The sequence below is a fragment of the Leopardus geoffroyi genome, chromosome C2 (genome assembly GCF_018350155.1).
Source record: "Leopardus geoffroyi isolate Oge1 chromosome C2, O.geoffroyi_Oge1_pat1.0, whole genome shotgun sequence".
Classification (NCBI taxonomy): Eukaryota; Metazoa; Chordata; class Mammalia; order Carnivora; family Felidae; genus Leopardus; species Leopardus geoffroyi.
The window spans coordinates 152,705,248-152,732,408 of record NC_059333.1 but is presented as its reverse complement, the minus strand read 5'-3'; the positions used below and the strand labels follow the sequence as shown (position 1 = coordinate 152,732,408).

The window sequence follows — 27,161 nt, the reverse complement described above, 5'->3', positions numbered from 1 at the left end:
TTATTTTATTTATTTTATTTTTTTTCAACGTTTATTTATTTTTTTGGGACAGAGAGAGACAGAGCATGAACGGGGGAGGGGCAGAGAGAGAGGGAGACACAGAATCGGAAACAGGCTCCAGGCTCTGAGCCATCAGCCCAGAGCCCGACGCGGGGCTCGAACTCCCGGACCGCGAGATCGTGACCTGGCTGAAGTCGGACGCTTAACCGACTGCGCCACCCAGGCGCCCCTAAAATAAGTATATTTAAAATCATTGGGGCGCCTGGGTGGCGCAGTCGGTTAAGCGTCCGACTTCAGCTCAGGTCATGATCTCACAGTCCCATGAGTTCGAGCCCCACATCGGGCTCTGTGCTGACAGCTCAGAGCCTGGAGCCTGCTTCGCATTCTGTGTCTCTCTCTCTCCCTGCCCCTCCCCTGCTTGTGCTCTATCTCTCTGTGTCTCAAAAATAAATAAAAACGTTAAAATTTTAAGAAATAATAATAATTAAAATCCTCATGGAAGAAATCAAAACCATAAAAAAGAATATGACTGTGCCCAAGAAAACAAACAAAGCTGCTTAGAAATGAAAAATAAAGTAACAAAAATGTAAAATTTAATGGATTCCCTTGAGCGTAGGCTAGACTTAGTGTTTTGCTTCTGATGAATCGAGTATGAAAAAGGAAATATAGTAGCTTTAGAGTGGAGAAACCTGGTGGACACCTCTGTCACAAGTGATCCAGGTTAACATCACCAGTAAGAAGGCATACTGATTATTATATACTCCCTGACACAAGGTGCAGGGCGTATCACCTCTCAAGTGTTCCTTCCCAAAACCTTTAACTTCAGTCTGTAGTGAGAAAACATCAGACACATCCAGATTGAGGAATAAGCTACAGAGTACCTGACCAGCACTCTTCACAAGTAAGGAAAGGGATGACTGAGGAAGTATCCCAGATTGGAGGAGATAAAAAAACATGAAGACTAAATGAAACGTGGTGTCCTTAATTAGATCGCGGAACAAACACACGACGTTAGAGCAAAAACTGGGGAAATCGGAATAAAGTCTATAGTTTATAGTGTTATACGAATATTAATATATTAAAGACTGTAATTGGGGCGCCTGGGTTAGTTAAGTGTCAGACTCCAGCTCAGGTCATGATCTCACAGTTTGTGGCTTTGAGCACCACGTTGGGCTCTATGCTGACAGGAGCCTGGAGCCTGCTTAGGATTCTGTATCTCCCACTCTCTCTCTCTGCCCCTCCCCTGCTTATGGGCATGGGCTCTCTCTCAAAAATAAATAAATGTAAATATTTTTAAAAATAAATTCTATAATAGTATAGCAATGTTAATATTTGTAGTTTAGTTAATATCTTGATAATTATACCATGGTTATATAACATGTTAGCATTAGGGGAAGCTGGTGACAGGCATGTAGGAACACTGTAGTATCTTTGCATCTTCCTATAAGCTTAAAATTATTTCAAAATAAAAAAGTCTTTTAGAAAAGAAAAATATCTAGAAGCTGTAGAACATCTATTTCCAGTTTGTAAGCCAAAATTATACCTTGTTGAGAACATTTCCAAGTTCAGAAAAAAACTTAGATGGGTTGGTTAAATAGAACAGCCAGTAAAGCACACAAAAAAGAGAATTATTTATTGACGCCTAATCAAGTTACCAGGTAGTGTTGTAAACACTGGACATACATCATCTTAACATAGATCATCCCTTGAGGATGACACTATTATCTTCGCTGTTTTACGAATGAAACTGAAACATAGAGAGGTTAAGTACCATTGCCCAAAGTCACACAGCCAGAAAATGTTGGAGCTAGAATTGCCACCCATACAATTTGACTGTAGAGTTTCTGCTCTTAATCACACTACACTATATTGAGGAAATGGCTCAGAATGCAACACGGAAAGATTTTTAAAAATGGAAATAGAGGGGCGCCTGGTGGCTCAGTCGGTTAAGCGCCCGACTTCAGCTCAGGTCACGATTTCGCGGTCTGTGAGTTCGAGCCCCGCATCGGGCTCTGTGCTGACAGCTCAGAGCCTGGAGCCTGCTTCGGATTCTGTGTCTCCCTCTCTCTCTGACCCTCCCCCGTTCATGCTGTGTCGCTCTCTGTCTCAAAAATAAATAAACGTTAAAAAAAATTTTTTTAAATGGAAATAGAAAAGAATGATGAACATTTGGGAGACAGAATGAGAAGGTTCAGTGTGTGTGTGTGTGTGTTTGTGTGTGTGTTTGCATGTACATGCATGCATATGTACATCCACGTGTGCATACACACACATGCACATATAGAGACTTTCCAGGAGAGATGAGAGAGAATGGGAGAAGCAATATTCAAAGAAATAATGGCTGAGAATTTTGTAGAATTGATGAAATACCTATGTCCTCAGATTAAAGAACCATCCCCCCAAATTCCAAGCGGTATTTCCCTTTTCCCATTTGTACACAAGTCATGAAACTACAAAGGCAAAGAGAATCTATTAAAGGCAAACTGAGGGGGCAGATTACCTACTGAGGAATAGCAGGTAGACTGATAACCACTTTCCCAATAATAATCAGTTGAGGCCAGAATATACCGGAATAATGCTGAAAGAAAATTACTGTTAACCCAGAATTCTCCATCCAGTCAAACTCTTATTCAAGAATAAGCATGAAATTGAGATATTTTCAGACAAAAATTTCCAATCATGTTTTATCAAAGAACTGTAAATTTTACTTTATCATTATCATTCATAATCAGGGAAATATAAATCAAAACCACAATGAGATACCACCTCAAACCTGTAAGAATGGCTAAAATTAACAACTGAGGCAACAACAGATGTTGACAAGGATGAGGAGAAGGAGGAACCTCTTGCACTGTTGATGGGGATGCACACTGGTGCAGCCGTTCTGGAAAACAGTGTGGAGGTTCCTCAAAAATTTAAAAATAGAACTACCCTACAACTCAGCAATTGCACTACTATGTATTTATCTAAAGGATACAAAAATGCTGATTCTGAGGAGCACATGTATCCCAGTGTTTATAGCAGCACTATTGACAATAGCCAAAGTATGGAAAGAGCCTTAATGTCCATCGACTAATGAATGAATAAAGTAGATGTGGGGTGTGTGTGTGTGTGTATGTATGTGTGTATATATATGTGTGCGTGTGTGTATATACATACATATATGTATGTATATACACACACGCACACATATATATGTATATATATACATATATATTCAGCAATCAAAAAGTGAAATCTTGCCATTTGCAACAACGTGGATGGAACTAGACTGTATTATGCTGTGCGAAATAAGTTAGAGAAAAACAGATATTATATAATTTCATTCGTGGAATTTAAGAAACAAAACAGATGAACATAGGGTAAGAGAAGCAAAATTAAGATAAAAACAGGGAGACAAACCGTAGGACTTAAATACAGAGAACAAACTGAGGTTGCTGGAGGGGAGGTGGGTGGAGGGAAGGGATAAGTGTGTGATGGACATTAAGGAGGGCACTTGTTGGGATGAGCACTTCTATGTAAGTGATGAATCACTGAATTCTTTTCCTGAAATTAATATTGCACTATATGGTAACTAACTTGGATTAAATATATATGTGTGTGTGTGTGTGTGTGTGTGTGTATACAGAGAGAGAGAGAGAACTTTAGAAAGAAGGAAATGAACCTAGAAGAAAGGGATGAATCATAAGAAGCAGTGGTGTGCAAACTGTTGACCATACTGAAATCTCGATTGAATGAGAACATAGAGGGGGTGCCTGGGTGGCTCAGTCGGTTGAGCATCTGACCTCAGCTCAGGTCTGATCTCACTGTTCGTGAGTTCGAGCCCCGCGTCGGGCTCTGTGCTGATAGCTCAGAACCTGGAGCCTGCTTTGGATTCTGTGTCTCCCTCTCTCTCTCTCTGATCCTCTCCTGCTCACACTCTGTGTCTCTCCCTCTCAAAAATAAACATTAAAAAACATTTTTTTTTGGTACAATAATGAATGAGAACATAGGAAGGGTAAAGTCTACTTTCAGTTTGCATAGCACATTCAAATCTGTTTTCTCAATCTTCTTTGAAGCCCTGGTTCTCAAGTGTGAATGCACATTAAAACCCCCTGGGAAATTTTAAAAACTACTGATGCCCCCCCCCCAACTGATTCTGCTTTAATTGATATGGGGTACAGCCTGGGCATTGGGATTTTTTTTTGAAACTCCCAAATAGAATAGTACACAGTCGTATTTAAGAACCACTGCCTTCAGGGGCTTGACCGGGTAGGTAATACAGAACCTTAGAGAAGAGATTTGCTCAGAGTTACATAGTGGGACATGTGGTGTAATCAGGTCCAGTCTCTTAAGTGTAGTATTGTTTATTCTTTATTCTCAATCATACTATTTAAAAGTTTATACAACTGACAGTGATGATGCCTTTATCTGTACAGTTAAAAACTGAATTTAGAGTCAATTTGGGGAATATATACATTACTTTGGGGAATATATACATTCCTTCAATTTTTTAAAGGAAATTGTGAGATCTATTTGCGTGCGTGCGTGTGTGTGTGTGTGTGTGTGTGTGTTTTGAGATAGAGTGCAAGCAGGGGAGGGGCAGAGAGAGAGGGAGAGAGAATCTTAAGTAGGCTCCGTGTCCAGTGCTGAGGCTGATGCAGGGCTCAGTCTCACAATCATGAGATCACAAACTGAGCTGAAATCAAGATGCTTAACCAACTGAGCCACCCAGGCCCCATCAGATCTATTTTTAAGACTATGTATTTACATAAGTTGAAGGCTGGCAAGCAGCCACATGGCAAGAAGCAGCTTGATTTGGTCCATTTCCTCTATGTGAGATTAAATTTATTTTTACACTTGTTAAAGTAGATATTGCCTATATAATTGGGAAATAATATTCTTGAGAAAATAATAGCAAGTATATTGGAAGCCACTAAGAAATTATGATTCCTGGGGCGCCTGGGTGGCTCAGTCGGTTAAGCATCCGACTTCGGCTCGGGTCATGATCTCGCGGTCTGTGGGTTCGAGCCCCGCGTCAGGCTCTGTGCTGACAGCTCGGAGCCTGGAGCCTGCTTCAGATTCTGTGTCTCCCTCTCTGGCCCTCCCCTGTTCATGCTCTGTCTCTCTCTGTCTCAAAAATAAATAAACGTTAAAAAAAAATAAAAATAAAAACCTTTAAAAAAAAAAAAAGAAATTATGATTCCAAAAGAAACATTTCACTAATGAACTTTGCAAAGAACATACAATAATTATTATCAGAACATTTCTATTTGGGTCTTCTTCTCTACTCAATGTCTTGTACCGAGTTTATCCTGCTTTTTGCTTTTTAGCCCGTTAAGGAAAGTGGAGAACACTGAGATTTTATCTTGCTGCTCAAGAAATCATTTTCTCATTTTTGAAGATGGAAACCCACAGTTACACTTGAATTAACTATTAAAACGTTCTTTTCTGGTTTTAGACCAACAGCAGCAGAACTGTTAAGGCACAAATTTTTCCAAAAAGCAAAGGTAAGAAATTCTAACTTTTGATTTTATGTGTTCATGTGACCTACCTCAGTTACCTAAATTAGATTCACTGCTCTGAAGTTGTTTTATCTTTAGATGATAATGTTTGGAAAAGTGATCCAAAAGTGATGTTTGGAAAAGTAGATCAAATAATTGCTGGGGGCATTATCTGTACAACCTTTGGTAATTAAGACACATGCTTTAGAGTTGGTAAATGTGTTTTTCATATAAATTAATTTAAATATCAGGTTAAACTTAGAACGAGAACAGTGAATATTGCCATTATTAAATAAAATCTGTGAAAAATACCGAACTCTTAGTTCAAAGGTTTTACTACTGAATTTGGTAAAACTCTCCTTTCCCAAAGCTAACAGGTAAGTGCGATGTTACTATAGTTGGAAGTGTGGGACCATGATCCTAAAGGACCTAGGGTAAAGCAAACTTTTCATTGATAATATTCATACAGCACACTAAGGCTCTGTCTCAGTTTGTGAAACCATGGTAGTAATGTACTAAAGGAGCTTCAATTTCAGAATAAAAGAATGGAAGCGTTCCTCAGACTTCTTTATAAAAGTTACTATATGGTATTTTAATTGTGCTTGAATATTCGGTGTCAATTTCTGTGGTTCAATAAAAGCTTCTTTTAAGAAGAAAACGTATTTTTCCTCTGCAGAATAAAGAATTTCTTCAAGAAAAAATACTGCAGAGAGCACCAACTATTTCTGAAAGAGCTAAAAAGGTAAATGGGGGTTTAACTCCAGTTTTCTAGGAAATTGTTTAGAGTAAATTTACTTCTGCATTTTGAAAGTATATGTTAAGTAATTCGTTGCTAATAGTATAGTACTCATTTTTTTCGATTCTTTAGCATCCTTTGACATATTTTTATTCATCAAATATCATTAGTCCACAGTATGCCTATGTGAGCTGTCTACTAGAATGAAAAGGGATGTTACACAATTGATGAATTAGTTCTGGACTCTGTTAAATCACTGTTTGCAGCCACCAGAGTGAAGTGTGGAGTTGAGCCGTTTCCTCACGCTACACAAAAACAGTGACGACCCACTAGGTTGATTATAATAAAAAAGACAGACAATAGCAAGTGTTGATAAAGATGTAGGGAAATTGGAACCCTCGCGCTACGATGAAAATGTGAGGTGGTGCAGCCACGTTAGAAAGTAGTCTGGCAGTTTCTCAAAAGACTCAACAAAGCTGCCATATGAGCATATGAGGAGTTCCACTCCTAGCCATACCTGGGAGAATGGAAAACACGTACGCACAAAGATGCGTACAGGAATGTTCCCAGCAGCATTATTCATAATAACCAAAAAGTGGAAACAACCCGATTCTTCATCTCTTGGTGAATGGATATATAAAATGTCATGTGTCCATATGATGAAATATTTATTCATCAGTAAAAAGAAATGAAGTGCTGATACATGTCATAATGTGAGTAAAACCTTTAAAACCTTATGCTCATCATAAGCTGGTTATAAAAGACCACATATTATCTGATTCTATTTATGTGAAATGTCCGGAATAGGCAAACGTACGGAGACAAAGTGGATGCAAGGTTGCCCAGGACTGGGAGGATTGTACAGAAATGGGCAGTGACTGCTGATGGTTATGTGGTGTTTTTTGCGGTGTGGGGAAGTGAGGAAAGTGATCTGGATTTAATTGTAGAGATGGTTTCACAACTCTGAATATACTAAAAAAAAATGGAATTGTATGCCTTAAATGGTATTATTATATGGTATATGAATTATGTCTCAGTACAGCTGTTACTTTAAATGTTTTTTACATGTTTATTTTTGAGAGAGAAAGAGACAGAGCATGAGTGGGGTACAGGGAGAGAGAGAGAAGGAAACACAGAATCCAAAGCAGCCTCCGGGTCAGACTTGTCAACACAGAGCCCGCCGTGGGGCTCGAACTCACAACCATGAGATCATGACCTGAGCCGAAGTCAGATGCCTAACCAACTGAACCACCCAGACGCCCCTAAAGCTGTTACTTTAGAAGAGGAGCATATAGACAGTGACACCTCCATGAACAAAAAGCTCTTAGAAATTGAAAACGTCAGAGAAGAAATGAAAATATTCAATACACAGGTTGTATGGTACAGCTGAGGAAATTTCCCAGAAAATAGACCCCAGATGGCCAAGAGATAGATTACAGGAGAAAAAGACAACAACATTAGAGGATCATTTGAGAAGGTTCAGTCTTTGAGTAAAGAGTTCTAGAAAAGCAGAACCGAGAAAAACCAGGGAAATCACTGAAGAAATAATTCAAGAAAAATTTCCAAAACAGATAGTCCTGAATTTCCAGATTGAAAGAGCCCTAGTGCAATGAATGGAAATAGACCAGCACTAAGACACATTGCCATGCTAGCTCAGAATACTGGAGGCAAAAAAAAAGATCCCGTAGCTTCCAGAGAAAAGGGAAAGATCACGGACTGCTCCTCTGGAAGCCAGGTCACAACGAAGCAGTTGTGTGCAACATTATGAAAGAAAGTTTTTCTACTAACCCAGACTTTTTTTACCAGGCAAACTATAAGTGAAGGGTAGGGATGGACTCAAAAAGTTGAGAAATGCATGGCTTCAGTTAATGTGCTATGCTAATAATGGAGGAAGTGCTTAAACTGAGAACAAGGAAGTCGTGTGGTCCAGGAAACAGAGCTGATGATAGAGTGAGATCTGAAGTCCAGAGCTGGTGTGAAACCAGTCTAGGTGGGAGGCTCTGGTGAGGGTCTTCCTCAGGAAGGTGATGAATACCTAATAATGTATATGAATATGGTGAGAGGAGATGTATACAGAGAATTTGGGGATAAATATGACAAGTACATAAAAATAAGCAAATATTAACTATAGGGGAAACAAAAAAGTTATACAGTAGAGAAAAGTAATTGTAATACACAATAAGACTTAACTGTATCATTTATACAATCATGTCATGGAAACACTGAATTTTGATTTAACCAAAATTACAATGTATCTTGAGAAAAGAGGGGGGTTGATAATAGGATTAAATTCTCATCTTTTATAGTTTGAAGTCCAGTAGATAATTCCTAAAACCAAAAATTCAAGGGGTGATAATAAGAACACAGTCTTAGAGAGATGAATGTTAATTTAAAAAGAATAAGCCAAAATGAGTTAAAAGTGGCTCCCTGTGAGTAAGAGGATAAAAGTTAGGAAATTGCTGTTTTTCTTAAAACTTGTGCAGCTATAGTACTCTTGAAACTGTAGGTATAGTTGTGATTTTTAAAGTGAAAAAAGCAGAATCTTCTTTATCTTGGATTTATTTATTTTGGGGTCTGAAAAAACTTCTAAATTTCTCGGAACATGAAGCCATTAATAAGATTTGGTCTATGACTTCACGTAAGAAGGATTTGGATGGTGTTTGGGCTCAAGAGTATAGAAGCGTAGGGAAAGTCAGTGGTGGGAGTAAAGACCGATAGTGGAGCACAAAGAGCAAGTGAGGAGTAGAAGATATGTATACTATACATAGTAAATACCAAGCACTACCATAATCCACATCTCCCTTCCTAATGTGCAGGTTCGGAGAGTACCAGGTTCTAGTGGCCGCCTTCATAAGACAGAAGATGGCGGCTGGGAGTGGAGTGATGATGAATTTGATGAAGAAAGTGAGGAAGGGAAAGCAGCAATTTCACAACTCAGGGTAAGTTTTGTTAAACTTTGTGCTTTAGCTAGAGCTCTATCTTTTGTCTGAAGCCTCTGAGATACGCTATATTCTTTGGTTCTGTTCAGTTTGGCAGCTGAAGTGTGAAAAATACAAGTGTTAGTGATAGAATTTCCTTGAGCAAGTTATTAACAATAGGAACCCACTTAATTCTGCGTGAAAAAGTGGACTGACACATCTGTTTGGATATGATATTTAGGGCATATGAAAATGACCAAAATCTAGAGAAGGGGACTACTGTGTCTGAGATGAGAATATACTTGATAGGATTAATGGCTGATGAGACATTGCAGAAGAAGAGATTATTGAACTTGAAAGCCTATCAAAACTTTTTCCCTGAAGTCTGCTAACCTTCTGCCTGAAGAAGAACAATATATCTTTCTTCAGTTGGTATATCCTGGAGGGTGTATGTTTTGGTGTTTATGTACATGGGTGCATGCGTGTGTGTGTGTGTGTGTGTGTGTGTGTGTGTGCGCGCGCGCGTGTGTGTGTGTGTAGACAGAGGTCTTGTTTTGGTTTTATTCCATCACTCTTGCCTAAAGTTAATGCCTCAAGTTGATTGTTAGGACTCATTCCTAAGAATAGAAATGTACATGAGAAATACTAATGTTTGAGGTTCATCGTGGCTTTTACTGCGTAGAACCTTTTTGTGGTATGAATGGTGGGTAGGTGGTACATGTCTGCCTGCTTATAAGACCTGCTCCGTCGTAGCACTTATGACTTGCTGGTCAGCATTGAAGACTTGTTGATCTTGTCAGCTGAAGTCTTTGAGTCTAGTCTTTTTTGCAGAGCTAAGTTTGTAAAGACTTTGCCAAGGAAAATTGGTAAAAATTTATTACATTCTAACCTTGGAAAGCTCTTCAGGAGATAACAGATATAAACATTTGATTACATACAATTGTGAGTTTATTAAAATGTGAGACTGTGTGTGTAAAGAGACTTTCTCCTTAACTTTTTCATATGATTCCTCCTTAAGTCAGTATTCTTTTGTAATGTTCTATTAAAGTGATCAGAGGAATGTACATGAATCTTGTGGTTCTAGCTTCCTATGAAAGAGATGATACAGTGTTTTCTCTGACCAACACACAATATTTGGGAAGAAAAATTATAGTGTTTCAATGTCTGACTATTACCCCCTAGCTAACTGTAAGAGAAATTTATTTAAAATTTTGTAGTTCTGAAATACATATAGGATTTTATAGTATTTTATAACCTAATACACTGATATGTAAACAGCATAGAAAATTATACACTTTTGTAGCTTTCACGTTAGCCATTTTTGATGCTGTGAATTCTTTTGTGAAAGGAGGGTCTTTTAAAACTAAACTGAACTGTGTTGAAAGTAAATGCCATGATCATATAGAGTAGGGTGCAAGGATGGTTCAGTATTAGGAAATCTTGTAATATTAATAGGCCTAAAGAGAGGTCAAGTCATATTCTTATTTTGATATGTTCCAAAAAAGCTTTGACAAAATTCAGCACATATTCAAAATAGACTCTTATGGAGATCCAAATTTCCATCTTTATATCATTTCCTTTTCTGGAAGTTCTGAAGAACTTCCCTAAACAGTTTTTGTAGTGTGGATCTGTTGGTGATGATTTGCTTAAGGTTTTTTTGTCCAAAAATGTCTCTATTGTTTGTATCTTTGTTTTAAAAAGATACTTTTGCTAGGTATAGAATTTTAGAATGATAGGCTTTTTCTTTCAGTATTTTGAAGATGTTGTTTCACCATATTCTTGTTTGCATTGTTTCTATTGAGAAATCTGGTATCCCTTGTCTTGTTCTTTTATAAGTTACATGTCTTTTTAGTCTTGCTGCTTTTAATATTTTTTTTTCTTTTTGAATGGTTTTTTGAGCAATTTGATTTTGATATGCCTGGGTTTATTTATTTTCATGTATCTGTGGGTGTATAGATTTTTATCAAGTTTGGAAATTTTCAGCCATTATATTTTCAAATATTTTTTTCTGCCCTTCATGTACCTCGGAGGCTCCAATAACATGTATATTAGGCTGCTTAAAATTGTCTGCAAGTTCACTGATTTTCCTTTTTAAAAATTCTCTTTTTATTCAGTCTTATTTTGCACAGTTTCTGTTGTGGGCCTTCAAATTCATTCATCTTTTCTTCTGCAATACCTGATTGCTGCTAATCCCATTCAGTCTATTTTATATCACAGACATGGTAATATTTTAGAAGTTTGATTTCATGCTTGTTCATTTTTTACACTTTCATGTCTCTACTTAACTTTTTGAAGCTAATGTGTATTATAACTATAGTATAGTTATAATAACCATTTTAATGTCCTCTGCTCATTCTTTCATTTATGGAGCAGTTTTATTTGATTGACTGTTCCCTTCATTATGGCTTGAAAAGTGTTTTCCTGAGTTGAGGAAATAGGGCTAAGAGTCCAGGGAGACGGAAGCAGATAAAATCAGTAGAGTACCAGGGAGGAGAGAGCTACACACAGAGAGAAGCTCAGAAGTCTGCAGAGGTTCCCTTTTGAGGGTTCAGTGGAATACTCTTCAAGGAATACATGTGAGAAAACTGCCTGAGACAGGATAGCAGCACCCAGCCCTCACAGAGAGCCAGCAGCAGTGCCCATTTCTACCAGCCAGAGTGTGGAAACCTGTCATTCACAAGACATTGGGTAGAGCTCTCAGAAAGCTTGTCTACGTAGTGGGGAGCGTATAGCCCTAGATTGAGCACTGCTCCAGATCCAGTCAACAGCTCATAAAGCAAAATCCGAAAGGATGAAACTATTTCCAAGTAATTTGACTGTACTCCCGAACAAAGCTCAAGAAGATTTATAGAAATACAAAATTGTCAGCATGCAGCAAGATAAAAGTCACAGTATGTGGCACCCAATCAGAGGTTACCAGGTATGCAGAGAGTCAGGAAAACAAGAACAGTGAGCACAATTTATGCCCAGATCTTGGTCTTTAATGCCATTCTGTACTAAAAGAACAAGGGCCCCTTGGAGAAATGGCTGATTCCAGGGCTTACACAGGGAAAATACAAGATGAATCTGGAATATCTTCTCGTCAAAAAAAAAAGTGTTTTATTTTTTAAAAAAATCATAATAATACAAGGCCCAGATTGAATGAGCTCCCACTGACCAAATTAGAATTTAACTATCAAAATCCTTAAATGCGGTAACAATTTGTAAACCATTTAAAAACTAGGACTCTGTGAGTCTGTGCCAATAATAAATAGGTAGATTATAAGTGGGGGAGAGGGATGGTTTTTCATTACAGTAAATTGCCGGTGCTGACTGGGAAATGTAGAGGAGTATTGGAGGGCAAAATCATCACTTTATAGCCATGATAGCAGTCATAAAAATCAGGTCAGACAAGGATCATCAGTGGGTGCTAAGTATAGGGGAAATTTTTGATGAGCAGAATATTTTCAGGGTCTTGAAGTGTCTTCTCCGCAGCTTGCCTATTAGTTACAAGGGGAAAAATAGTTACCGCATACTGGACAACTTGGCAAGTGCCTGGACTAGCTGATGAAAATTTGCGTTATTGTGAAATTTACTGAAATTTACTACTATAGTAGTATGAAGTTATAGAAGAGAATATCCCTGTTCTTAAGAAATACACAGTAATGGTTCAGTGGTAAACAGCTACAGTCTATGCAACTAATTCTCAGATAGTACAGAGCAATATGATTGGTTTTGTGTGTGTGTGTGTGTGTGTGTGTGTGTGTGTGTGTGTGTGTATTTAAAAAGAGAGATAAGGAAGAAAAGTTAATGATGGGTGAATCTGGATCAGAGGTATACTTGTGTTCTTTGTACTGTTCTTATTCTAACAGAAATTTCTGTAAGTTTGAAATTATTTCCAAACATAAAGTTAAAAAGGGTGTTGGGTTGGCCATATACTTACTGTGATATATTAGCTATCACCTGAACCTTGATTCTCTTCAATGAAATAGTGATGAAAACTTTAAAAAGCCTAAGCTGACCTTTTAAGTAGTCTAAATTTATGCTTGGTAGAATTTACCAGAAACTGATATTTGTTTAAAGATATGTTCAGGGTTTTGTTTTTTGTTTTTTTGTATTCTCCATTACCTGTATCCAGAATCACTACTAACTGTTACGGTTTACTAAATAAATTTAGCATAGATTTTTCAAGTGGCAGATTATAAATTTACCAAAATTTTCAGTTTTGGCTCAAGAGTTTTCTCCAGCTGAAGCCCATAATACAAATTACTCTGCTTTGAGGGTGTGTTGGATAATGAATTTGAAGGCTTGCAGTTGGTCTAGGATATTATGTACATAACATGTTCATGATTAGTAGAAAGAATTGTACTTTGAAGAGTGTGACCTCCCTGCTGCCTGAGAACTCAGTCCCATGTTTGTTTATAAACCTCAAGTTGGGAACTCTTAAAATACCATAGAACATTGATGTATTAAAGGCTACCTGGACAAAGAATACAATAGCATCATGATATTTTCTTTTTCCAGAAAACTTTCACTAGAGTTACCAGTGACTTAATGGATCAGAATGAAATGGAGTTTACTTGCATTTCAACATTCAGTGCAGTTTGGAACTACAAGTAACCTAAGTTTTGAGTTAATAAGCCTTTTTTGTATTTCTTTTAGTCTCCCCGAGTGAAAGAATCATTATCAAATTCTGAGGTAAGTAGTTGTGGGTTTTGAGTCATTGAAGTGTGTGTGCTTTTGTTTTGTTTTTAATGGTAAGCACATTTTTTTTTTATATGTGCCTAAATGGGAATGAGAATTTGTAGCAGCCAAATTTCATCAGAGGTATCGATTCTGAGTTTGAATGGACTTCTGCAGTAAGTCGGTGCCATTGCACTCATTTTAAAAGTTGGCCTGGGGGCACCTGGGGGGCTGAGTCAGTTAAGCAATCTCACAGTTTGTGAGTTCGAGCCCCGCATCAGGCTCTGTGCTGCCAGTGCAGAGCCTGGAGCCTGCTTCTGATTCTGTGTCTCATTCTCTCTCCGCCCCTCCCCCCACTTGTGCTCTGTCTCTCTCTGTCTCTCAAAAATAAATATTTAAAAAAAAAAAAAAAGGTTGGCTTGGAGGCCCAGGAAGTTCTTCCTTCCTTTCCAGCCTGACTTTATGAATTACTTTTTTGGCTTGAGCCGCCTAAAGTGGAAAGTCGTCTTTTTGCATTCATCTGTCCAGGAATTTGTCGTATGCTACCTATCGTTTTTGGGTTTTACCCCTCTATCATCTTCTCTTGTCATATACATTATGTTGTCTTTAGCTGTTGCCTCATTATGATAGGCAGTCCTACTAAACAGAATCCTGTTGGGCTGGCCTGCCTTACGCTCATTACGTGAAGATAACAATCATTTTGGGGGATGCATTTTTCCTTCGGGCAGCATCTGCATTCCAGGCTCAGTAGTGATTTAACAGTTACACGTCTTGACCCCTTAAATCAGTTTGGTTTTGCCCCTATTCTTAGAAGTTGCTTTTTTCCCACTTGATTTGTGTGTATACTATACAGTTTTGTACACAATTATGTACAGGATTTGTCTACGTGGTATTCTATGGTTTAAGACTGAAAGTAAATACTGCACTTCAGCACATTAACAGGCCAGTTACGTCAGAACTTACATCAGCGCTGCGATTCATTAAGATTTCTGGTTCCTCCTCGTGCTACCTGGTAGAATTTGCATCTCCTTACCCCTTGAAGTTACTCGTGGCCATGGCAGTTGCTCTGGGCAATGAAATGTTAGCAGAAGGAAGAGCCTTTCTGTTGTTCCCTGGGTCCCCTTACCCCTGCCACCACAGCCTGCGTCCCTGAATGAGGATGATCCCAAACTTAGCCTCTGCTAAGAAAAGGAATAACTTTTCTTCTTATGATTTTCTGAGCATTTAAGATTATTTCTTACTCTAACCTAATCTAGACTAATTAATTCTTAGTTTCTCCAAAGTTGAGTGGAGAGGGTATTTTACAGTTTACCCAGTTCGTGTGATCTTCTTGTCCCTTTGTCTCAGTGGCATTCCCACATGGACTCTCACAAGCTCATACTCATACTTCAGGGCTCATTACTTTGTTATGTTTGAAATTGTGGTGAAATAGACATAACATAAAAGTTACCATCTTAACCATTTTTGTGGGTACAGTTCAGTGGCTTTCAGTACATTCACACTGTTGTGCAACCATCACCAACCGTGCAACTCCAGATTAGCAGTCACCCCATTTTTTCCTCCCCCCCAGCCCCTGGCAGCCACCGTTCTATATATACCTCATGCAAATGGAATCATAAATCATAAGTCCTTCGAGACTGCCTTTTTCACTTAGCATAATGCCCTCTGGGTTCATCCATGTAGTGCGTGTCAGAACTTCCTTCCTCCCTCCCTTTTTAAGGCTGAATAATATTCCATTGTAGGTATGTATCATATTTGTTTTTCCTTTCCACTGGACAGACAGTTGGGTTGTTTTCACCTTTAAGCTGTTGTGAATGATTCCAGTGTGAACATGGCTACACAAATATCTGTTCGAGTTCTTACTTTTAATTCTTTGGGGCTTACCCAGAAGGGAATTGCTGGATCATACGATAATTCTATTCTTAACTTTCTGAGGAATCACCTTACTGTTTTCCATAGTGGCTGCACTATTTTACGTTGTCATCTGCAGTGCTCAAGGTTCCAATGTCTCTATATCCTCTCATTGCTTTGTTTTGTATAACCTTTCAGTTAATATAAGTTAGCATATATGTGCATGCAATTTGGAAACTGCCCTTTTGAAATAGTGCTAATACTCCTATTTAATATTTTCAAATCTTTTTTTTTTTTTTTTGAGATTTTTTTATTTTTAAGTAATCTCTGTACCCAACATGAGGCTTAAACTCACAATCCCAAGATCAAGAGCCACACGACTCTGCCGACTGGGCCCGCCAGGTGCCCCATCAATTTCAAACTAATCTTACATTCTCTTTTTCTATCAAAATTCAGAACCACAGAGTTACTTTTTTTTTTTTTTTAATTGTTTTGATGTTTATTTCTTTTTGAGAGAGAAAGAGAAAGACAGAGTGTGAATAGGGGAGGGGCAAGAGAGAAGGAGACACAGAATCTGAGCCCAAACTCATGAACTGCAAGATCATGACCTGAGCCAAAGTTGGTTGCCTAACCCACTGAACCACCCAGGTGCCCCAGCACCAGAGTTACTTTAATTCCTCTGTATGAAGCTAAATGAATACAAAACCTTACTTCTTTGCCTCTCAATTTTGCTTACATACTGTCAGCCCTTAGACCTCTCTTGTTGACCTTTCAGTTATTTTCTCTTTCGACTGTTAAGTTTTAGCCATTGTACTTTTTTCATCAACTTATAATTTTGAATATGTTTACCTTGATTTTATACTCAACATCAGTCTTTTCCCCCCAAGTTACCTAACCAAAATTTACGAAATCTTTCAAACATGCAAAATAGATATATAATGTCTATGTTGGCTTTCGGTCTTAAAAAGCATTTCACGTATTTTAATGAATCATTGGTTAATTGTTTTTCGTTATAAGTAATAGAAAGTTCCAAGACATAGAAAAATGTAGCTTCTGTAATTTCCCTTCACTACTTAAATCTGCATCTTAGAGGTGCTATTTGATTGGGCAAAGAGGGTAGAATAAATGTAGTTGAAAGTAAATATGATATGGGGCGCCTGGGTGGCGCAGTCGGTTAAGCGTCCGACTTCAGCCAGGTCACGATCTCGCGGTCCGTGAGTTCGAGCCCCGCGTCGGGCTCTGGGCTGATGGCTCAGAGCCTGGAGCCTGTTTCCGATTCTGTGTCTCCCTCTCTCTGACCCTACCCCGTTCATGCTCTGTCTCTCTCTGTCCCAAAAAAATAATAAAATAAAGTAAAATAAAATAGTAAATATGATGTAATGAAATGCTATTCTGAAGAAAAAAATGAACTACTGATATATAGGCTGTAATATGGCTAAACCTCAGAAAACTGTGCTAAGTGAAATAAGCCAGACACAACAGAGAGCATGCACTTCACTTACATGAAAGATCCAGAAAAGGCAAACTCCTAGGGACAGAGAGTAATCAGTGGTTGCCTAGGGCTGGGTGTGGGAGCTGGAGGAATTAAAAGTCAGTGGGCACAAGAGAACTTTCTGAGTTGACGGGAACGTTCTAAAACTAGATCGTAGTGATGTTTGCACAAGTATAAATTTTCTAGAAATCACTGAATTGTATACTTACAGTGGGTGAATTTAGTGGGATATGAATTACGTCTCACAAAAGTTGTTATAACAAAAAAGCCTGGTAGAGATATTTGACTTCCATTTGAAGTAGATGTATCCAAGAGATGTAGAGATGTGCCAGGATGCCACACAAACACTGCTTTGAAAGTGTCACCCTGGGAGGCCCTGCCTGCCCGTCAATACACCTCCCTCCCTTTCCACTCAACTGAAGCAGCACTGTGTGTATGTTCTTGTTACAGCTATTTCCGACAGCTGATCCCGTGGGTACTTTACTCCAAGTTCCAGAACAGATTTCTGCTCATCTACCTCAGCCAGCCGGGCACATGCCTGCACAGCCAACTCAAGTCTGTCCCCCAGCCCCCGCAGAGCCGGCAAAAACAGCCCAGGTAAGCAGGAGTGCACTTGAGCGGTCTGCCTTCTGGGTAGATGAAGAAAGCAGAGATTGACGTGGAACACAACCTTATGTAGTAAGGTTGCTGTGGTGGTAGGTTTTGAAACAAGTTAGAGATTCTGTTCTCACAGTTTTAACTGTATACGAATAAGCGAGTTTTTCAAGGATCCCACAGGTTTTTAAGCAGCATAATAAGTTAATGACGGATAACATGAACCACATTCCAAACATCAGAAATTTGGGAGGTAGTTTCCGGTCAGCTTTGTATGAGCTCATTATTATTCTGCGGCCGCTGGAGTTCGTCTCACACTAGGATTGTCAGCAATTCTGTTTCCTTTTCTTTCGCTTATGCTTGCATTATCGATACCGTCTCCCGTCCATGATTTTCTTGCTTTCCTCTTTTTTAAGATATTTGTCAATTTTGTGAGGGTTGATTTCATTAAAGTGAAGTGATGTAATCCATAAATGCACGTGGTCAGTCACACACAAAAATCATGAATACTCATACACTGAAAGCAGTCAAGGGAGTGAGGGCCCCACTGTGTGTGAATCCCTCCCTCGCTTCCCTCAGGAAGTTCCAAATACCGTGCAGAACATGTGACCTTATGCCCCATGGTTAGAGTAAGCTTTCCAGACAGAGTCTATTCATTTATTAGACATTGGAGACTTCATTTTTTTTTTTCCCCTAACATTTTCAATAGAAAGAGGTAAAAATGCAAGTTCTGATTTTTTTTTTCTTTTGTGTCCCCATGATGGTCTGCCTTTAGAGACCACTGCTGTGAGAGCTTCTGGTTAGTCATGGTGCTGACTTTATGTAACCTTTCCATCGAACCCAAGCTTTCTTTTCATTTCTTTCCATCATATTGGAAAAGATACAGTTATCTTATGAAAACTGATGGAAAGATTGGATTTACTTTATAAACAACTTAAATAGAATGTGTCTTCTCTAGTAAGCAAGGAATAACTTAACAGTTTTCAGAGAGGATTCGTTTAGCCATCAGAAGATCTGGAACCTCCAGGCTAGGTGGATTCCTGAGGCACAGCCAGTTTAGAACCTACCTTGTACATTGCTATGTGATACACTGGCAGATTTTTTAAAGTTTGTTTATTTATTTTGAGAGAGAGAGCATGCATGAGTAGAGGAGGGGCAGAGAGGGAGAGAGAGAATCCCAAGCAGGCTCCATACTGTCATTGCAGAGCCCCATGCGGGGCCTGGACCCGTGACCGTGAGGTCACGTCCCGAGCCTAAACCAAGAGTCAGACGCTTAACTGACTGGTGCCACCCAGGCGCCCCTACACTGGCAGAATTCTTAAAGGGAAAAACCCAGCCTTCGTGTTTTTCACCCTTGTAGAAGGGAACAAGGATCTGAAAAATGCAAACTATAAACGGCTATGTGTGGAATTTCACGTGGGGTTGAGAATTATCTTTCTAACTGTGCTTGACTCGTGCTGGCACTTAGTTCTTTTTGTTGCCTTGGAGTGCATGTCCTCCCAGAGCAGGGAACATGTCCCAGGGACTGGTCTGGCCTCCCCTGGAGATGAAGGAAGTTGCCGCCACGTGGACATTTCCTCTGCTGATGACCGTGGGTGAGGAACCTCCATGGTTGGTAGACCAGACACTGACTTTATACTTTCAACGATTTTTAGGCTCCGCCTTCAGGAGCAGGCTCACAAGAAGCCAAGATCCCAGTCAGCCTAGTACTCAGATTAAGGCAAGTAAACAGCTTCTGTTTGTTTCCTCAATACTCTAAAGATGCTTTTCTTCCTCTTTGCAAGGAACTCTTTTTTCTGGCAGTTTGTGCCTGAGAGTAGATGGGGTCGTGTGTGCCCTCCGGCATGTGTGTTGCAGGGGTGCGGTTTCCCTCAGATGTGGTAGCAACAGTGTGAAGACCTGGACGTTAGTAACAGGTCCTGCGACTGACGTACACACTCTCTTAACTGTTTCTCACAATGATGACAAATTTGGGCATTAGAAAAAAAAAATTTTTTTTTAATGTTTGCTTATTTTTGAGAGAGAGAGAGAAACAGAGTGCGAGTGAGGGAGGGGCAGAGAGAGAGGGAGACAGAATCCGAAGCAGGTTCCAGGCTCCGAACTGTCGGCACAGAGCCCGACGCGGGGCTCGAACTCATGAACGGCAAGATCATGACCTGAGCCGAAGTTGGACGCTTAAGCGACGGAGCCACCAAGGCGCCCCATCTTCTGCTCATTTTTTAATTGGATCATTTGGGGTTTTTGGTGTTAAGTTGTGTAAGTTCTTTATATAATTTTAGATACTAACCCTTCCGTCCTGTATCATTTATCATTTTTTTTTTTTTCGACGTTTATTTATTTTTGGGACAGAGAGAGACAGAGCATGAACGGGGGAGGGGCAGAGAGAGAGGGAGACACAGAATCGGAAACAGGCTCCAGGCTCTGAGCCATCAGCCCCAGAGCCCGACGCGGGGCTCGAACTCCCGGACCGCGAGATCGTGACCTGGCTGAAGTCAGACGCTTAACCGACTGCGCCACCCAGGCGCCCCTCATTTATCATTTTAATTATACCTTCCGGGGCTCTTACATTTTCCTCTTAGTTTTATATGATCATCTTAGTGGGAATAAGCACGGGAGTACACATGTCAGATTCACCTCAAAAGCATGAGGGCTTTTTTGGTTTGGTTTTGTTTACTTCGTGCTTGGGATTTTCCCCTCCGTTTATTTATTTCCAGTATAATTAGCATACATTGCCATGTTAGTTTCAGGTGTATACTGTAGTGATTGAGCAATTCCATACATTACTCGGTGCTCATCACTATAAGTGTGCCCTTAATCCCCTTCTCCTCTTAGCATGAGGTTTTTATATTCCGCAGTGGAGAATATAAGTTAAAAGGGTTGTAAGACTGTTAGATGCTCACTCTTCAGTTGTTTGGTCTGAGCCCTACACTGTGAGCATGTTAGAACAAATCATATGATCTATGGGAATAGAAAGAACGTTCTTTCTTGAGGCACAGCTTTCCTAGTACATGTTGGCAGCATCTGTATGCATGAATTCAGTTGACTTTACACATTCTGTTTTCTTTCACAGGAATTCAAAAAAAGAACTAAATGATATTCGATTCGAGTTTACTCCTGGGAGAGGTGAGACATCAAAAACATTGAAAACAAAATAACTTCTGATTTATTATTTAATGAAATATATCATGAAGTTTTTGTCCTTTGGATATATTTTGCTTTTAAAAGATGATGAAAATGTTCTTGTTTTAAAGGTTTGGGGTAGCATATGAATACAATTCAAATACAATTTATTTGCTACTAACCTCATTTATAAAACCTACCATAATACCAACAATAACGAGTGTAGCTCTAATCTGTGGCCCACTATAGTAGGCCAGGCATTGTGCTAAACATTATATCTCATTAAATTCTCAGAGCGGCCCCCTAAGGAAGGATTATGGTCCCCATTGCATAGATGATGAAGTTAGAGAGTGGGGAGGTTACTTGTTGCTATTCACACAGCTGGAAAGAGGAGCAGCCAGAATTCACGTCCACGCTTGTCAGGGTGCAGGTTTCTCACTCTTCTCACTGGACATGCTTGTCCTTCATGACAGCGAAGAAGGAACAAGGCTTCCAGGCTCCTCTCTCCCCAGGCCGAAGCTGAGCCCTAACATGCATAGTTTCTGGCCTTGAACTTCTCCCTGAGATGAGGCTTGTTTCTCTCTTGCCTTTGTTACTCAGGGTTCAGATTGGGGAGGTGGCCTGACTCCAGCACATTTGTCCTTTGCGCCATGCTTGTTCTCCCCGCTATCTTGGTATCATCAGTAACTGAGTACGAAAGAGAACAGATACAGATGTGCAGAGGTGTATCTGTTTCACTGTTTAAAACCAGGAAGAGTCACATACTAAGGAACTAATTCAAATCACTCATAATCACTGGGTTCTACTCCTGAAGCCAAGACTACATGGCATGGTAACTAACTTGAGAATTAAAAAAAACAAACACGCACTGGTCATCAGCTCAAATGTGTGCCCGCCCCCCGCCCCCCCCCCCCGCCAGGTCCTTCTGTTCCTCTGGGGGGCTCAGTGTTCAGCAGCACTGAGTCACACTTGGAGATGAGGTCAGCTTAGGGACGCTCTGTCCTTGTCTTTTCATTTCTGTTATACCCATCAATCCGATTGTGCCACCTAAAATAACAGCTAGATACGAAGAAAAGCCCACCGGAATGAAAAAGAAAGTGACTTCAGCAAAAACCTTGGGGTATGATCTCCAAAGGGAAGAGATTACAATTTGCTCTTTCAAGGTGTCCTTGAAAATAAAGCATTTTGTTGTATTAGCCCTGGAGGTATTGCACGCTCCCGGTCGCCTCTCAGAGCTGATGGGGCTCGGGGCCACGGTGACCCTCAGAATGGGAGTTTCCCCTGCGGCATCACTGCGGGGGCTCTTTTGAGCATCTAAATTACACCATTCTGTAGAAGGTTACCTTTACATCGAGCTGATATTGGCCGTCTGGCTGCTATAGATTCGGCCCTCTAGTCAGCCCCAGTGGTGGGAGGAACCTTCGTGTGGGGAGAGGACTCCACCCGCCTCCTTGGTTCTGTGGATCTGGCAGCTAGCCTGGGCCTGGCAGTGCCAGCACCTCCTCTGAGAGGTAGTAGTGACGTGACAAAGAGCACCTTCTGCTTTGTCCCCGCAGATACCGCCGAGGGCGTCTCTCAGGAACTTATTTCTGCTGGCCTGGTCGATGGAAGGGATTTAGTAATAGGTAACTACTTTGTGCTCTGCCCTGTGCCCCTGTGTCTCTGTCTGTGTATCTAGGACCTAGAAAACCAGGTCTGTCTCATTGAGCAGGTCGCACGGGTCTTGGGACGGTCCTGGTGTTGCTGAAATAACAGCTATCGGGGACAGTTCCTCACAAAACAGAAAGTCTCCTGTCTACGTTTGTGACTTCCAGTGGCAGTGAGTCGAAGCGCACTTTAGGTCTCTGGGAGACACTAGTAGGACTGATGACATAAGTCACGAGTTAAAGTAGGCTTAGCCATATCTAGTCCATTTCGGAGGGTGGAACTCGACCCTTCTAGAGCTAAGAGGTAAGCGAAAGTCATTAGAGGTTTATTCCTCGAAGACGCAGGAGGTAAGAAAAGGCACAGTCGGCCCATGTGTACATGTTATTGAAGGAGAAGACCATTGTCGACGGCCAAGCAGCAAGTGTTTCTGTAAAGGACCAGATAGTAAGTAGTTTAGGCTTTGTGGCCCATGCACTGTCTTCGTCCTCTTTAAACCATTCCCAGCCCACAGCCAGACTAGAAACAGGCTGCTGGCCAGAGTTGGCCAGCTCACAGTCTAGAGCTTTCTGGCCCATGAGTAGGCAAATCCTACCTCTTTCTCCTGTGTGTTTTGTCCCAGTTAATACGGTATCCTAAAGAAAGTTAATCTGACCACGATTCAAGATTTATTTGTGCTACTTAGGGTTAAGTTTAAAAGATAACTTTTGTTTAGGGAGTGACTTACCTTTCTGCTTCCATCTCGGTTGAACATAGAAGATTCTGAGCTACCGTTTAAGTTTTTAAAGTATGGTGGAAAGTAGAGATTACTGAGCTTCTCATTACTTTCTGTTTGTGTGATTACAGTGGCAGCGAATTTGCAGAAAATTGTGGAAGAACCTCAGTCAAATCGATCTGTCACTTTCAAACTGGTATTCATCCCTTCTTCTTTAAACTATCTTTACACAGCAGCAGCCTCTGCAGAACCAGTTTCTATATTCCCTGAGTGATGAGAATATTAAAATATGGTGGATTGTACTCATTTAGCCTTCCTGAGGCCCTAGGCTTTTTTTTTTTTTTTTTTTAATTTTTTTTTTTTTTTTTTTTTATGTTTGTTTATTTTCTGAGAGAGCGAGAGCTCAAGCGGGGCAGGGGCAGAGAGAGAAGGAGAGAGAGATCCCAAGCAAGCTCTGGGCTGTCAGCGCAGATCCTGATGCGGGGCTCAAACTCATGAAACATGAGCCGAAACCAGTAGTTTGGATGCTTAACCTGAGCCACCCAGGCGCCCCCTGATGTCTCCTTTTGAGTGTCCTCTCTTCCCCTCTCCCTCCCAGGAAGCCTCCTACCCCACGCCCTTGACTCCTCTCAAGAGAGTATTAGCTAGTCTGACTCCAGCTTTTTACCCAGCCCCCACCTTTTCTGGAAAAGACACTTGATCTGCCTCCCGTTTGTATCCCAGGGACCTGTCCCCCACTGTCTTCCTTCCCACAGTCCTTGTGTCAGTCAGTTTTAATTGCTACCTGCAGTTTTGTTTACAAACAGCTACTTATTTTGTTTGATTCCTAGGCATCTGGTGTCGAAGGCTCGGATATTCCTGATGATGGGAAACTAATAGGATTTGCCCAGCTCAGCATCAGCTAAACCACAGCCCTGGAAGAGGCGGCCTAAGGAGATTCCACACATGCGTATCTCTGTTGCTTCTGTTGGCCTAAACCCACTACTGCCAAAGAACCCAGCAACAAACCTCCCGGCTAGGAGCTTTAGAGGTCTTTCTTTATGTTCTTCCTGCCATCATTCCCCCTTTTTCCCACAGGGAGAGAAAAGTCGGATCACCAGTGGCCAGCATCCCTTTAAAGAGTTCCGTTAGTAAACTTACCGCACGTGTCCCCTGTCTTCCTCCATCTGAGAAGGGGACCACGTGCCTCAAGGCCCAGGAGGGAGATCGGTCAGCTCATCTTGCCTTACTCCAATGATGGCGCTGGGTGGAAAGTAGCAGCTATATTGGGCTTCCTCCTCCTGCCTGTTCCCCCACACCTGACAGGATGTGGGCATCTTGGGATATCTCTTTACCACTGAAGTAGCAACTAAAAGGCGATTGTTTAGCTGGAGCCCAGAGAATTTAATTTAGTGATTTTTTTTTTTTTTTTTTTTAATGTGTTGTGAATTCTAGCAACCTTTGTTAGGAAAAAGCACAGCCTCAGAGGAGGCAGCCTAAACTGTGTTTTTGTTTTGTTCATGTTTCTAAGCGTTTTGCTGAAGCTGCTCTCAGGCACCCCTCTTCATCCCTCCCTCCAGAAAGGGTTGCTAGCCTTAACTTCAGCTGGTGCAAAACATCTGTAGTCGAACTTCAAGCCATCAGATCCTTCAAAGTGGAAGTTTGGACCTATTGTAGTGAAAACACCAAGTAATGGCCTATAAAAGTGAACTTTCCCAGCAGTGGTTTTGAACAGGAAAAAGCAAAAGTCGTATCATTGTGGAAGTATTTATTTTCGAATCTTAAAAAAATTCAGTTGAGGAAAAACTGCTCCTCAGTCCTCCCGTGAAAATTTGCCTGGCCTCCACGTCATGAGGAAATGAAAGGCTGAGCTCTCTACAGCAATAAAGGAGCCTCACCAGGCCAGCGAGGCCTGCCTTCCGCCCCTCTCCTGCACTGACCCTTTGGAGGGGGTCCACACTTCTGTGCGCTGAACCCGACCCAGGACGGAAAGTGAAACCACATGTGCCGTGACTTTTAGGATTTATGAGTAGACAGTGTTCATCTGATTTTCTATAGAAGTAATATAAATTATTCTTTAGGTTTCGAAACGAGCACTCATAATGCAATATGTGAGTAGTCGGTGGGGCCGATTTTCTTTCCTACTGCTTCACAGTCAGCCTTTGTCTAACTGCAAGTAGCCCTAACAATTTTTGTATTCGAAAGGGACACTCGATCTGGCCTTAAAATGACACACAAAGATGGGCTGTGGCCCCATGGAAAGGGGAGAGTTGCCTCTTACAGAATCGCTCAGGCCCTTTCCAGCACTGTTGGTCTGTGAATAACGAGATCGCTTCGCCTAGTTTTCTCTCGGAGAGTCTCTGGAAACCTCCCCCACAGCCGAGTCGTCACAGCTTTTGTTTCTCATTCTGAGCTTGTAGTTTCAGTCATGGGTTTTCTTCCCCTGCCCTGGGTAGAAAGACATACTGGGAAAGGAGTGGATGTTGGGGAGAAGGAGGGGGGGCGGGTTGGGGATGGCAAGTTGGGAGGAAAGTAAATGAGAGGATCACACACCAAAGTCCAGGGTCCCAGCAGGATTGGTAAGAAGAGGGAGCGTGCTGAGCCTAGTGAAGGACGAGAAGATTGATCAGCTTGCTGGAAAAATATTTAGCTTTTCTTTCTCTCTCTCTCTCTCTCTCTCTTTTTTTTTTCTTTAGGCGGGTGGGAAGAATGAGGGCCGGGAGGTGGGAATAAGGTGACAGTGTCCTCTTTGGCACAAGACTAGTGGCTTGCCTTAGAGTCCATATTTTGGTTTCAAGCAAGCCATCATCATCTACTTACTGATAAATCCAAGGGGTGGTGGCATCACTCTTTTCTAGCATTTTCGTTGGAGGTGGTCTGGAGCCCAGGCTGGGGGTCAGCAGCATCCCACTCCCCTGTTCAGTTTCTCCAGCCAGCCATTACCTTTGAATGATAGTGGGACATGTTTGAATGACAGCATGCCAATAGCAGTGGGCTGGGGCTTTCTTTTTCTTTGTGGTTCATTTTTTGCCCTGCTGGGAACTAGGAGCCAGACACCAAGCCTTAGGACAGTGTTCTCTCTTCTTCTGCATGATGTATGGCGGACTCCCTTTGCTGACTTACACAGTGATGCTGAGAAAATACGTGAACAGAAACTTCCCAGGTGGGACAGCACGTGACACATTGAGAGACCTTGCTCCTTTCCAGGAGTGGTGGTTCGGGGTGCACCTCTGTCTTTGAGTCCCCAGGATCCCCTGGTCCCTGGGGGTAGGGACTAATTCAGCACAAGGTAACATGTGCCAATGCTGTTTGTGAAATGTATGGTCTTACTCCAAATGACTAATGGATTTGTTTGGGTTTTTCGCTTAAGTTTTGAACCAAATCCTAGAGCCAGCTGATACTATTTAATAATCTGAGGATAGAATAATGGTGTATCAATAAATGGAGGTTCCTCCTTATGACGTATGCTAGATTATGGAAGATGTAAAATATTTGACCTTCCCCCTCCCTTTTTTTGACTTTGTATTTTGCTGCATGTTTCCTTCATTTTTAATCAATAAAGAGTAAATTGTCTGTGGTGGTGTAAAGATTCCTTAAAAAAATTTTTTTTAATGTTTATTTTTGAGAGAGAAACAGTGCAAGCAGGGGCAGGAGCAGAGAGAGAGAGAGAGAGAGGGAGACACAGAACCTGAAGCAGGCTCTAGGCTCTTAAGCTGTCAGCACAGAGCCCAATGCAAGGCTCGAACTTACCAACCATAAGATCATGACCCGAGGGGCGCCTGGGTGGCTCAGTCGGTTAACCATCCAACTTTGACTCAGGTCATGATCTCGCACTCCACGAGTTCAAGCTCCGTGTCGGGCTCTGTGCTGACAGCTCGGAGCCTGGAGCCTGCTTCAGATTCTGTGTCTCCCTCTCTCTGACCCTCCTGCATTCATACTCTGTCTCTCTCTGTCTCAAAAATAAATA

General features: G+C 41.0%; 1 protein-coding gene across 1 annotated transcript in view; it reads left to right on the top strand.

The window, feature by feature from the left end:
* The window catches only part of OXSR1 (oxidative stress responsive kinase 1), a 104,995-nt gene extending 78,228 nt beyond the window's left edge, over positions 1–26,767 (top strand). The window contains exons 9-18 of the mRNA XM_045436552.1: positions 5,441–5,489; positions 6,160–6,225; positions 9,036–9,158; positions 13,779–13,814; positions 17,593–17,739; positions 19,392–19,456; positions 20,807–20,859; positions 22,413–22,481; positions 23,347–23,411; positions 24,046–26,767. Of these exons, the coding sequence (XP_045292508.1) occupies positions 5,441–5,489; positions 6,160–6,225; positions 9,036–9,158; positions 13,779–13,814; positions 17,593–17,739; positions 19,392–19,456; positions 20,807–20,859; positions 22,413–22,481; positions 23,347–23,411; positions 24,046–24,120 (748 nt within the window). The 3' untranslated portion in view covers positions 24,121–26,767. The remainder of the gene's footprint in view (positions 1–5,440; positions 5,490–6,159; positions 6,226–9,035; positions 9,159–13,778; positions 13,815–17,592; positions 17,740–19,391; positions 19,457–20,806; positions 20,860–22,412; positions 22,482–23,346; positions 23,412–24,045) is intronic.
* Positions 26,768–27,161: the final 394 nt, after the last annotated feature.